The 12,478-nt window shown below is 38.0% G+C and overlaps 1 protein-coding gene across 3 annotated transcripts; it reads right to left on the bottom strand.

Moving 5' to 3' along the window:
- On the bottom strand, nucleotides 1-6,635 carry CNBP (CCHC-type zinc finger nucleic acid binding protein). 3 transcript variants are annotated; one of them, XM_032210008.1, is made up of 5 exons: nucleotides 6,466-6,635; nucleotides 1,886-2,005; nucleotides 1,628-1,720; nucleotides 1,307-1,508; nucleotides 1-956 (listed from the first exon to the last, which is right to left on the bottom strand). In XM_032210008.1, the coding sequence occupies exons 2-5, from the start codon at nucleotides 1,986-1,988 to the stop codon at nucleotides 839-841; spliced, it is 516 nt and encodes a 171-aa protein (XP_032065899.1). In that variant the 5' UTR covers nucleotides 1,989-2,005; nucleotides 6,466-6,635; the 3' UTR covers nucleotides 1-838. The 3 variants fall into 3 exon arrangements, with proteins under 3 accessions (XP_032065899.1, XP_032065901.1, XP_032065900.1); XM_032210010.1 differs by having other exon boundaries at nucleotides 1,307-1,505; nucleotides 6,466-6,619; XM_032210009.1 differs by lacking the exon at nucleotides 6,466-6,635 and adding an exon at nucleotides 6,275-6,420.
- Nucleotides 6,636-12,478: the final 5,843 nt, after the last annotated feature.

Here is a 12,478-nt window from a genome sequence, read left to right as displayed (position 1 = left end):
TCCCCTTCCTCCTCCAGCTTTATTGATAGTTTAAAATTACATTTCTATATTCTAGGACTTCAATTGCTTTTACCATCTGACTTTAAAAACTGATTACAAGCAAATGAAACTCAACAATTGTCTAAGTGATATAGTATACAAAAATAACATCTTGATTTCTGTGAAAATGCAGTTCTTTTCAAGTCCTGAATAGCTCCAAATTGTGTATACTCAAGCACTGATGTTCTGGGTTTGATTTAGTTTGAAATATTTAATGTTTCCCATTCCCTTGTTACCTCGCATTAGACATTCATTTATTGTATTACAGTTACTTCAATTTCTCCCTCACTCTTGTGGCCATTAACAGGCATGTGCATTGTTTGTTTATCCCACTTCGCTATATGCTTTTGGTAAGGCCTGATATAAATACTTGGTGTTATAACTGTTACTGAGGTCAGACAATCCAAGGCCATTATTGTAATAGAATTAATTACTGTGGAAGTTCAGACACTTCCAGCGTAGTTCCTCCTGCATGCGATCACTTCCATGGAACCCAGGGAGGCTTTGCTGGTCTGACTTAACTCTTTCCACTCATCCATCCCTATTCACCAGTGGCACGGAAAGGGGGTTCTTTAACAAAGCATTATACATAACACCTCTACCAAACTAAACATAAACATTTTTTTGTAGTTAAATGCAGAAAGTCGATTTTTCCACCCCTTTCCTCCTTTAACACGGCAAGTAAAGCTCACTGGCCTGGGAGTAGCCTCTATCTGCCAACCTTTGGCCAGTGAAGAGGATTCAGAGAAAAATAATACAACCATCAATCAGAAAAAGGAGGGGCGACAAAGGAAAACAGTTAAGCTGTAGCCTCAATTGTGCATTCCCGTGCAAGGTGTCCTGACTCCCCACAACGATAGCAGTTGACTTCACTAGTCTTGCTGCAGTTGATGGCTACATGGCCAGTTTCACCACACCTGAAATGAGACAAAACCAACATTAGCCTCATGAAAAATACATGTACAGAAACCTTCTGCAGCATTTCTGACAAAAGTAGTCACTGGATTTAAATCCACAGTCAAGAGACAAAATGTCCCATACATCTGCAGTATTAACACATACTGAACATTAAAGTACAAATAGCAATTTTAGTATCCATAACGTTCTGGGTAGAGATTACAATAAAGTATCCAAATTAAATTCATGGGATGCTTGCAGGAACAAGCAACTGAAAAAGCTCTTGCATATTAGTGTATTAATCAGTCCTTTTGATCTGAAATATTAGTATAGGATTAATGCCCATCTTCGTATCAAAACCAATTTTTACCTATAGCATTTGACTTTGGTGCAGTCCTTCTGGATGTGTCCAAATTCCCCACAAGAATAACACTTTTGCTCATCTGCATGATCACAGTCACGAGCCAAGTGGCCAGGCTTGCCACAGTTGTAGCAGCATTGCTCTCTCTCTCTCTTGGGTTCCTTGCAGTCCTTCGCAATATGGCCACCTCTACCGCAGTTATAGCAGGCTTCCACAATAAGAAAAAGAATATAAACAAGACTATAAAACCTTGATAGCGTTGTGGGACATGTACTTAACGAAGTGTAACTGTTACAATGCATTTATTCTCCATTGTTTATTAATACTTACCATCCTCCTGAAGATCACAATCCTTGGCAAGATGGCCAGACTCACCACAGCGGTAACAGATGTCTGGAAGTGATGATGACATAAATTGGAAGCCTGTTGAGAAAGACAATATTAGCAGTTCAATCGATTCAAATCCCTATAATAAGGCTACAATTCTACTTCATTGCTACTCAATCTTGCATACAGCAAAAAAGAAGAGAACAATTAAGGTAGATTTATGAATTCAAACTCATGAAAAAATATTGTTAGGAAAGATACCTCTGCCACGGCTTCGCATTCCACGGCCACGACCAATTCCAGTGGGGCATTCTCGAGCCCAATGGCCAGTACGCCCACACTTGAAGCACTCGTTACTGCTCATTGCTCCAATTAGCTTCTCTAAGCAAGAGAAAAACATTGATAAGAACAGTTTGTGTAAAAATGCTTATTTTTGCCACATAGATTATGAGAATAATTAACATTACACATTTATGACAATATATAAAATGTCAAGTGTCATCAATATGTAAAATGTCAAACAATGCTTAAAGTTAAAATCTGTAGATTAAAAATAAGGGATTGCAACAATTGCAATTGTTATTCAATTATCATTTAAAACTATTTTAAAACTGAGCTGTAAAGTTTCAATTCCCCCCTCCCCAGTATTTTCCTATTTACCATTTATTATCTCAAATTACACTGTTAAATATTCTACACATCCACATATAGTATTAATGGGCTTTTAATCCACAATGCAACTTTCAAAGGGGAAATGAGCTGTATAGAATACACATACAAGCACATATAAGATATACTGACATGTGCAATTCCAAAACATGTATTTTCCCCATGATCTGGATGATCTCCCATCTGCTATTTTTAGAGGGGCCAGAAAGACCTGGTTCTTTATCCCGGCCTTTGGTAGTAGTAAATGAGAGCTCTTGCTTCATTCCATATGGCCGGTCATATCTGTCATACACTTCCGCTTCTACTGCAACAAAATTTGTATTTTTGCTTAATATAGTCCAGTACAAAATTGAGACATATAAAACCTTACTGTTGTGTTCAGATCAAATAATCATCTCTGTGAATATTTAATTGTTCCCAGGAGTAGAAAAAAGCATACAGAATAACTACTGAAAAAAGCAGTATTTGGAAGAATATAACTCACTTCATATTGTTACTAAGATTTTTTAGAGGAGAACCGTTTCCATTTTCAAAAAATTGGGTCAGAAGACATATGCCCACCATTAAATAAAAAGCTTAAATACTTACAATCATACTTATTTCATAGTTTTTAAAAGTCTTGCCTTAAATTGCATTGACTAACATTGATTCTATATTTCAGAGGTCAGTTTAACAGGGTGCTGTACTACTATGATTTAAAGTAAATCAGACAGCAAGGACATGAATAGATAAAGCAGGTGGAGGCCCACTTAAAAATAAATATAAAGAATGCTGGAGTCTAAATTCTTCCCCTGAATATGACTCGCTGCAGTCTAAGCTTTGCAGTGACTTGAGACAGACTGGGAAAAAACACACTAAAAAATCTGGTATTGCCACCTAAGCATCCTTTTAATCTTGAAAGATGACTACCAAAATCATATTTTTAAAAAGTATTCTAAAGAGCAAGATGGTTTACAAGTATAACTGATTCAAAAATATTCCAGTTCCCACTTTCATAATTTCTAAATCTATAATAGCCATAGCAACAAATGTTAACAAATGAATACAAAATGGGTGTTTTGTCTATTTCTACCATCACAAACCTGAAATTTATTCAGATTTAAAAGAATTATGTTCTTGTTTAACTGGTTTTTCTCCTCTAAGCCCCACAAATGGTTGATGAAACTAGCTATGTATCTTCTACAGTCAATTACTCAAAATACCAAACTGCAGGGCTGAATAAGTAAACATATCTTCACTTTCATACTGTTCAAAGGTCTCGATTTACTATTGCTGAAGTTATTTTACTTTAAGAATGCTTAAAGTAATCCCTACCCACTTCCCACTTTTAGAGAGCTATTATTTAGAATGGAGGTAAGATAAAGCTCTTTTTACAGTCAACAGAAATAATGGATAAAAAATGTTTGCAATCCATTTGACAGCTATCTAGAATAAAGCACAATCAATGATCTCTTCTGCATCTCTTCTTTGGTTACTACTAGTGCCAATGTTCATCTCATCCTGTTCTTTTTATTTGCTGCTTCATTCTCCTTTATTTTTTGGTTCCTAATTTTTCCTTACTTTCATTTAATCTAATTTCTTCCTTCAGGCTCATTGTTATACCAGTAATTATAATTATTTTCCAGTATAGATACTCATTGGATCTGAAACAAGACCCAGCTAAGAAAATACATACACATATACATCAATAACTATTACATAAAAGTTTTCCTTGTGTTTTGGTATGAATTCTAAGTATGAAATTAAGATAACTTAGATGATAAAAAATCTCTGCTGTTCAGAAAACAAATAACATTCCAATATTGTAAACTGTTGACATTAATAAACCCTTTTATTTTTTCTCCCTATTTCTACACATGTAATTTCTCCAAATATATTTCTCTCAATTTCCAAACCATATTTTATTACCTTACCAATGAGCTGATTTGAGAGAAATCAGAAATATATATTTTGTAGACATTTACTTTGACTACTGATAGTACTTATATTAACTGTTGGGATTTTTTACTGCTACTATACACTGCCAACCAAGAATATTTACACATTTTTCACAGTAGCAAACCAGCAATCCTTCCTCTCTGCATTTGAAACCTATGTCCCCACAATTCAGAGGATCTACAGATATATCCATGTATATCTATAACAATGTCCTAATCATTCTTTTTATGCATCAGTGATCTTCCTTATAAAAGGTATGTTGTTTTTCAAAATGATTGTTTCCAACAATTTTCACAGTAACGGCTATTAAAAATACCAGCCCAAGTGAAACTGCACAGATATGACAAATCAGGCAGGTTCTTCAAAGGTTTCCCAGGTAATTTTAACACTCAACAGTCATTCTTTCAAAATATACACAGAACTTGTTTGCTATCAGTGTAAAGGCACACCATTTGTTTTATACCACTTTTACATCAACACTACTACTGAGCAGGTGTAGTTATGGCCGTCAGTCTCCCTTATAAAGGACTTAGCTTGTTTTGCAGCAATAAAAACAGCTTGTCACAAGTTTACTAGGGAAACCAATGAAGCATTATAATTGCCACTAAAAATAATTCAATTTTTGTACAGTTTAACTTGTTAAGCCTGTAGGGCAACTTTTTGTATTGAGGATTTATTCAAATAACCGCACTGTTGACTGCACATTAAGCATACATCAGAGCTGGTGACTTTATAATTAAATCGTAATTAAAGAAGCAACAATTATCCTTATTATCGATCAATAGCAACTTTTGCCTCTTTCAAAGTGAAGCAATAACACGTTAGCTTCATATGTGTAGGCAATGTTAACTTCATATGTATAGGCAATGTTTTCTAGCTGATTCATTTTAAACATTTTAAGAACTATTGTATTGTATGGGGGGGAGAATGTAATTTATGTTACTTCTATTGTTTGCTTTATTTAAAAATCCCATATTTGCAAATTCATTGAATTCTCAAATGTTTAATTCTGTGACATTTTCTAGCATAAAGCTATTATAGCTAGCATACACAAGTATGCCATCATCTTGTTATCAAAGGATCTGCAGTCACTGCTAAACAGATAAACACCAGCTGTTTTTAGGCCAACATGAAATACTTTATCCAGTATTTAATTGGACATGATATTCGTACTTCCACTGCCTAGTTGTGGCTATCTAGGTTCCTAGATTAATTAATATTCCACTGTTACTTCTATTTCAGACTTTATTATCTGATAATATTTTTGAAACGGATGTCTTCAGATTGCGTTCATCTTGACTCACCTAAATTTTTCTCCATTCTATTTGAAATCCCTAACCAATCCAGGTTATATCGAATGCTACGACAAAATTCTTATCTCTGACCGATTCTACACTTAATTTTAGAATACAGAACGTACCACCCAAATCATGCAATAATCTCCCAATATCTGCCTGCGGCCTGGACGTTAAAAAGGGGCAGCAGAGATATACGAACGTTCCACCAAATGGGGCTGGATTGGAGACAAAGACGTTTAGGATCGAGAGTCCCGTTTTTCTCTTTCTCTCAGTAACATACCAATATCTATCAGCGCCAGAAAAGGGTGAGGTGAGCTACATGGGCTACCACCACACACGCCAACCCCGAACCATAATGCTCTGGGAAAACGCCGCTGAAGAATTAGGCAGGCGAACACGTGGAGGCCGCAGGTCACGTGGAGGCCGTGGCGCCACCAAAGCGCCAGCTTCCCCGACAAGCGAGTCAGAAAACCAAGCTTTGGATGCTGGCCTCAGCCTCCCACGTTTTCCCACCTCGCTTTCTTTTCAAGTCACACGCACTATTATACCGCCGCAGGAGGAGGCCTCTCCTCCCAAAGCGCACGCGGCCCGTAAAACTTCACATCCCGTCGCCCTTGAGGCGCATACAGGCCCGGGCGGGGGGGGGGATCCCAGTAGACAGCCGAGCCTTGCGGGGAGCGGGACTTGCCTGTTCCCTTTTCCCGCAACTCCAGGATGTCCCGCCACACGAGGAGCGATTACCTACCGCCAAGCCACGATGGGTCGTCGATATCCCGCGCTTACTTGGAAAGAAACGCGGGGTTAAAGGTAGGCGCTTTTTTTTCCCGCGCAGTAGGCCGGAACGAGCCAGCGCCCTCCTTCCCTCAACTCACTCCGCCCACAGAGGCCCCACTAACCGACGAACTCACTCGCAAACCATTCCGTCACTTCAGTTACCTTTCGCGGACTTTCGTTCCCGTCGACGGCTCGATCAGGAATGGCCGGCTGGGCTAAAAAGGATTCCCCGCTCCCTTCTTAATCCACGCGCGAGGCACGACCAGCCACCCGCTACCGTTGAGTCCCTGCTGGCTGCGCCACACGCGGTTTGCACACGACCCCACACACCCGCCCTGCCGATCTGCGCACGGCTCTATCCCGAGCGCGGGACCAATGGCAACCCGCGAATGCCACCGCGTAGTCCATCGACGACAGAGGTAATACTGGCCAATCGGCACCGTGGAAAAGGGGGAGGTGTCCGCCTACCGGAATATCCTCCAGTACTTTTCGTCCCAAGGCGAGGGGAGGGGCTGTTACTGGTACAACGAAGACGGTAAAATGGGAGTGGGGGAGGGAGTCCAAGTAGCTTTCCCGCGCGCGGTTTATCGCGATACTTAGCGAGTGTCCGCGCGTCGTTTGGGAGGCGGTTGCTACCGCCCTGTTGGCGCACCTGAGTCGGCAAAAACGACATTTGGCAGCGTTAGTGACGCGTATGGAGTAGGGTTTGCCGACGCGGTGTTAGTTGTGCTGCTTCATTCTTTTCACAACGTCTCCCATGTCTAAAACGCCTTTTTTTGCTTTATCATTTTTACACTATTTTCAATATTAAGCACGGAAATTGAAAGCTTCCGAACCCTGTGAAACTGAGGTCTGAATTAATCTGGAGAGGTTGCCTTGTTTGTCATGGAGAATCTTTTGGTATCAGGAAACAAAACAAAAAAATCCTGAGATATGAAGCTGCGGAAAAAAGCTGTGCCTGGGTTTCCCATTGCCCTTGAATAAAATTCCTGAAAAGCTTTTATTACATATTGTACTGTAGCTAAAGTTAAAACCGTTCTTGCAAAGAAAGATTCATATTCAAAGTAGCATCTTTCTCAAATGCAACTATAGTTACTTAGAAAGGTTGTGCAATATGAGGAAATGAATCATCAGGAACGTTTGAGGCAGCGGTAGGGTATAAAAGTCAACTTCGGCATAGTCAATTTTGTGTTATAAAATGTTCTCAAATTTTAAATCAAAACATAATTTTAGTCCGGGTACACCAGCTCATTTGAAGACTGCTGTAATGCCTTGCATATTTTTATATACTATAAATAGAGATGGCCTCATTTAAGTAGAGAGAAACCACAAACTGGATTAGGAACAGAAATCATTAAAAAGTGCACAGTACTTTTCTTACAAAGTAAGGCTGTAAAACCTAACAGATTTTGCAAAATATTTTTGTTAATGTTATTGTTTAATTTCTTGATGTTTTGTTCATTATTTTAACATTTGTATATCATTCAAAAGTAGGAGTGAATTAATACAGAGGAAAATGACCCCTCTGATCAGGAATGAGCAAAAAGGCCACTAAGATACCCTGGGCCATTTTTGATCAGTATTGTGAGAAATTTTATATAAAAATACCTTTTATTCTTTATACTGTTTCCATCAAAACATTAACAGAATCCACAATGGACTGAGAATCAGCGGCTCCACTAAATAATTTACAGTGAAACTGAAACTAAGTTAATCAAGTAAAAATAGCAAATGGGAAATCTTTTACTCAAACTTCCTCAAACCCCCATAAAAACTTCCTCAAACCCCCATATAAGTTACAGAGATCTAATCCACATATCAAAGGATAAAGTCTGTTAACACAAGTAGAGTTAATTAAATTGGGTCTCCCAACAGAATTGCATGTTCACAAGAATAAACATTGAAGATGACATATCTACACACACATACACTTCAAGTATCATCCCAGAATAAGCATAGACACTTCCATACCCAGGACATGTTCCCCTATAAAATTGTATCACTGTACCTCATTTCTCTGCAGCTGCTCCTAAAGGCAAACTGTCGAGAAAGATACTTTTTCTTGGATGACTAAGAATCTCCATAGACATTTAACTAAAGGCAAAGTCTTTGCCTTTAGGAGTAAACATTTCTTCTTTTTTCACAGCTGTCTGGATCTCTTTTATTCTTGCACAACCCTGACTCAAGTTAAAACCCCAAATTATTCTTCTGACAGTATTTACAAGGCTGCTGAGATAGTCCATGTTTGAAATAACACAGCTTGCAATTCCAAGGCTATATACATTAGTGCCCCTTAACCTTGAATGGGGCCCACACAGGCTTTCCAAAAGGTGTTACCACACCAACGTTTAATGTGACATTTAAAAAAATCATATTAAGTGTATTTAATCAAATTTATGGGTTTAGCCCTACAACTTCTTGGAGTTTGGCTCATAGCATATCTTCAGAGGCCAGTTATGGGTCCTCAACCCCAAACAAAATGATTAATTACTGATTTCTAGCTTTAAATATTTGACAATAACTTTGGACTCAGAAACGAAGCAGCAGGTAATGCAGATATTGATTATATCTGATAAATGAGAATACCAATAGAAGAATACAAATACAATACAATACAGTCCTGTAAAGAAGAGATGGAGTGGAACTGGACCAGTTAGGTCAATCTCAAAAAATGACACAAAAACACAGAAAATTATTTACATGTGGTTAGAGTTCCTCATTGCAGACATCAGCTAAGTGTCAATGTTAGTTTTGGCATAATAAATATTGTAATCTCAGTTGCTTATTTCAGAAATGAAGTGCAGTTGCAACCATGTGAAAGTGTTTTGGCAGTATGCATGCTGCAATAATTATGCAGTAGATTAGGGATGTCAAACTCAATTTCATTGAGGGCCGCATCAGGGTTGTGTTTGACCTCAGGGGGCCAGGGTGGTCGTGCCCAGGTTGGTGTGGTCAGCTCAATGTCACCCAGGTTGGGGGCACCTGTGGTGGCCAAGTGCTAAGGCAGGACTTTGCTCAGACCTTCCGTCACTCTTATTATAATCAATCTTCCTTTTCTTTTTCCTTCCTTCCATCCTTCCTTCCTTCCTTCCCCTTTCCTTATTTTTCCTTCCTTGCTCTCTTCCCATCTTTTCTTCTTTTTATTTGTCTTTCCTTTTCCCCTTTCTCCTTTCCTATTCCTTCTTACATGCTCAAATGCAAAAGGAGAAACATTTCTCCTTTGGTTTTGTTTTTAGTTTGTTTTACTAGCCCTCTGCCAGCAAAACAGACCCCAGGAGGGCCTCATGCGGTTTCCCCCCAGGCCTTATTTTCACTAACAAAGGCATTGTGGGCCTTTGCTGTCTCCAGGGCGGCCCTGCGGGTCATATCTAAGCACCCACGGGCCTTGAGTTTGACACTCCTGCAATAGGTTAATCCGGCTACAATAATTTAGAAAGTTTTGAGTGAATACAAAAAAAGTGTAAATGTACAGTTCCAATTAATATTATGTTATTGTTAAATTCTGCTTAGTGATTAAGGTACACTCAGTGGTAGGCTGCTGCCAGTTTGGACTGGTTCATCCGAACTGGTTGTTCTGAGCATTAGTTGGCCCCACTCACCCGCCCCGACACTATCCGAGCACTGGTCCTAGATATCTCATTTTCTATATCCGGTCCTAGATATCTCACTTTCCAGCTCGCTCACCCCACCTGCAACCAAGCTGATTTGTGCATGTCTCTCATTCTACTAACCATGGCTGACCTATGCAGGAAGATGCCATCATCGAAAAAGCCTTGTTTTAGGTATTGCGCGCAAGTACAGAAGGTGCGTGCACTCACATTGTTGGCAAACCGGTTGTTAAAGTATGTGCAGCCCTTCTCTGGCTACATTACTTTGTACTTATCCATAAATACAGTAGTGTAAAGATTAACATACATATTGGTATGAAGGTTAACATACATGTTTAAATTAGCTACGGCGCTTAAACCCATAGTTTCTGTCCCCCAAATGCTCTTTTTTATATGAGATACATTCACATCTTTAGTATGAAAATGAGGGTCTGATAAAATTTGATTAGCATGTGAATATTTTTCACCTTGCCTTCATTCAAAACCTAGTCCAGTTCTTCTGGACATTTCTCTTCAACAACACAAGCATATTCTCAATTTCCACTCTGGTAGATCTGAGTGGTAGGTTTGGATTTATATTCAAATAATAACTAAACTTTAAACAATGACTAATTAACAACAATACATCATGCCACAGTAATGCAGAATAGGAACCAAATTTTGTGACAAATTCCAAAGTTCTGCCTTCCTATTTATTTTGATTCTACTCTTGCAAAACTAATAATTTGTGACATTTGATGTTTATGTAGCTATTCATCCAAGATTGTATATACCATACATTATCAATATGCCATTTGTTTTTTTGCTATATAAATTAGAAAGATTATGTAGTGTTATATATTACATAAATGTAATAATTACATTCTGATTATTTTCAATATAGAAAGAATAACCATAACAATGTTACCTGAGAGATGTTGCAGTAGAAAAGGTTGATGATGCTCTAAAGATTAGTTACTAGAATCAGAAAGTGGTTTTTAAGTCAGAAATGACAGAATAAAGCACAGTAGAAGAGTGTGACATCATAATGCCGGAAGATCGTGCACAGAACTTTAAAAATTGCTTCTGGAATGCCCCTCAGATAGTAATTTAGAGCATAGTTATAATCCATAGTGAGAAAAATGGAATATGGAAAATGGAACAGGGAATGGGAATCAAATAATTTAACAACTGGTTCTCTGCCCTAATGATTTCCTCCAACAACCAGTTCTCCAATGCTCAGAAACATAACAATCAGTTCTCTGGAAGTGGTGTGAACTAGCTGAATCCCACCACTTGTTATATTATCACACATTCAACCACTTACTACATTAAAAGCACTTTCACAATTAACATGAAATATAACGTCTTTTTTGTGATGACCTAATTACTACATATCACACACAATGGTATATATAATAAAACCTAATGTTATTACCATAATCTACATCTGTCTATTGTTGTATTCTCTATTATTGGCCAGCAGCTGCAGGAAACAGTGAAAGGAGAAAACACTGACCTTCCTTTTCTATATTGACTTCTAACTTGAAAGTAAAGTCAAACTATACATATTTTAGTAACTGGATATAGGTGCAATTCTGCTAGTTTGCAGAACATACCAAAAATACATGGGACTACTGTAATTCAAATTTGTCAGATTTCAAATCTGTTTTGTGAGTGGATATTGCAGCTTTTAAGACTATTAAATATTTAGTAAATACATATTCATGCTCCTTTGCAAAATCTAAGAAAAATGCTGCCTTACGTTTTAAAATGAAGATGGAATCAATATTTAATTGGCTGGTAAATACATTTCTTTAATGCATCTGAAAGCAAGTAAAGATGGTTTCTACAGGAAAATAAAACACAGCAATCTTTTATTTGTGTTCAAATAAATGTTTGTGTTCAGGCAGATTTTTAAGAGAAAATCAAATGGCATTTCTCAGAAATTGAGGTAGACCACTTTAATTTAAGGTGACCAGATTTTCAGATTGGTAAAGAGGGACACCATTGACCGGGGGGGGGGGGGGGGGGGGGGGCTTGATTAAAAATTTTATATTTTGTCAAAAGGTCACACAAAGCGATTATATGACCCTAGGACACTGAAACCATCATGAATCTGTTGCCAAACATCAAAATTTTGATCACGTGACCATGAGGATGCTGCAACAGTCGCTAAGTGTGAAAAATGGTCGCTAAGTGTGAAAAATAGTCATCAGCCACTTTTTTCAATGCCATTGTAACTTTGGTCACTAAATGAACTGTTTGAAAGCTAAAGCTAGCTTGCATTATAATGCCTTATGCTAGCTTACATTTTCAAGAGAGAGAGGCTAAACTCCTTATTAGAATTGAAATAGAAATGAATAGAGTAGAGTAGAATAGAATAGTTTATTAGCCAAGTGTGATTGGACACATAAGGAATTTGACTTTGGTGAATATGCTCACAATATACATAAAGAAAAATAAAATAGAATACATTCATCAAGAATCAGAAGCTACAACACTTAGTGATAGTCTCTCTCTCTCTCTCTCTCTCTCTCACACACACACACACACTCCTCTGGATTCACTGGGCCGTTTATAAATTC

Source organism: Thamnophis elegans, chromosome 2 (genome assembly GCF_009769535.1).
Source record: "Thamnophis elegans isolate rThaEle1 chromosome 2, rThaEle1.pri, whole genome shotgun sequence".
NCBI classification, from domain to species: Eukaryota; Metazoa; Chordata; class Lepidosauria; order Squamata; family Colubridae; genus Thamnophis; species Thamnophis elegans.
The sequence above is the reverse complement of the archived record's forward strand: the minus strand, read 5'-3'. Positions and strand labels throughout refer to the sequence as shown.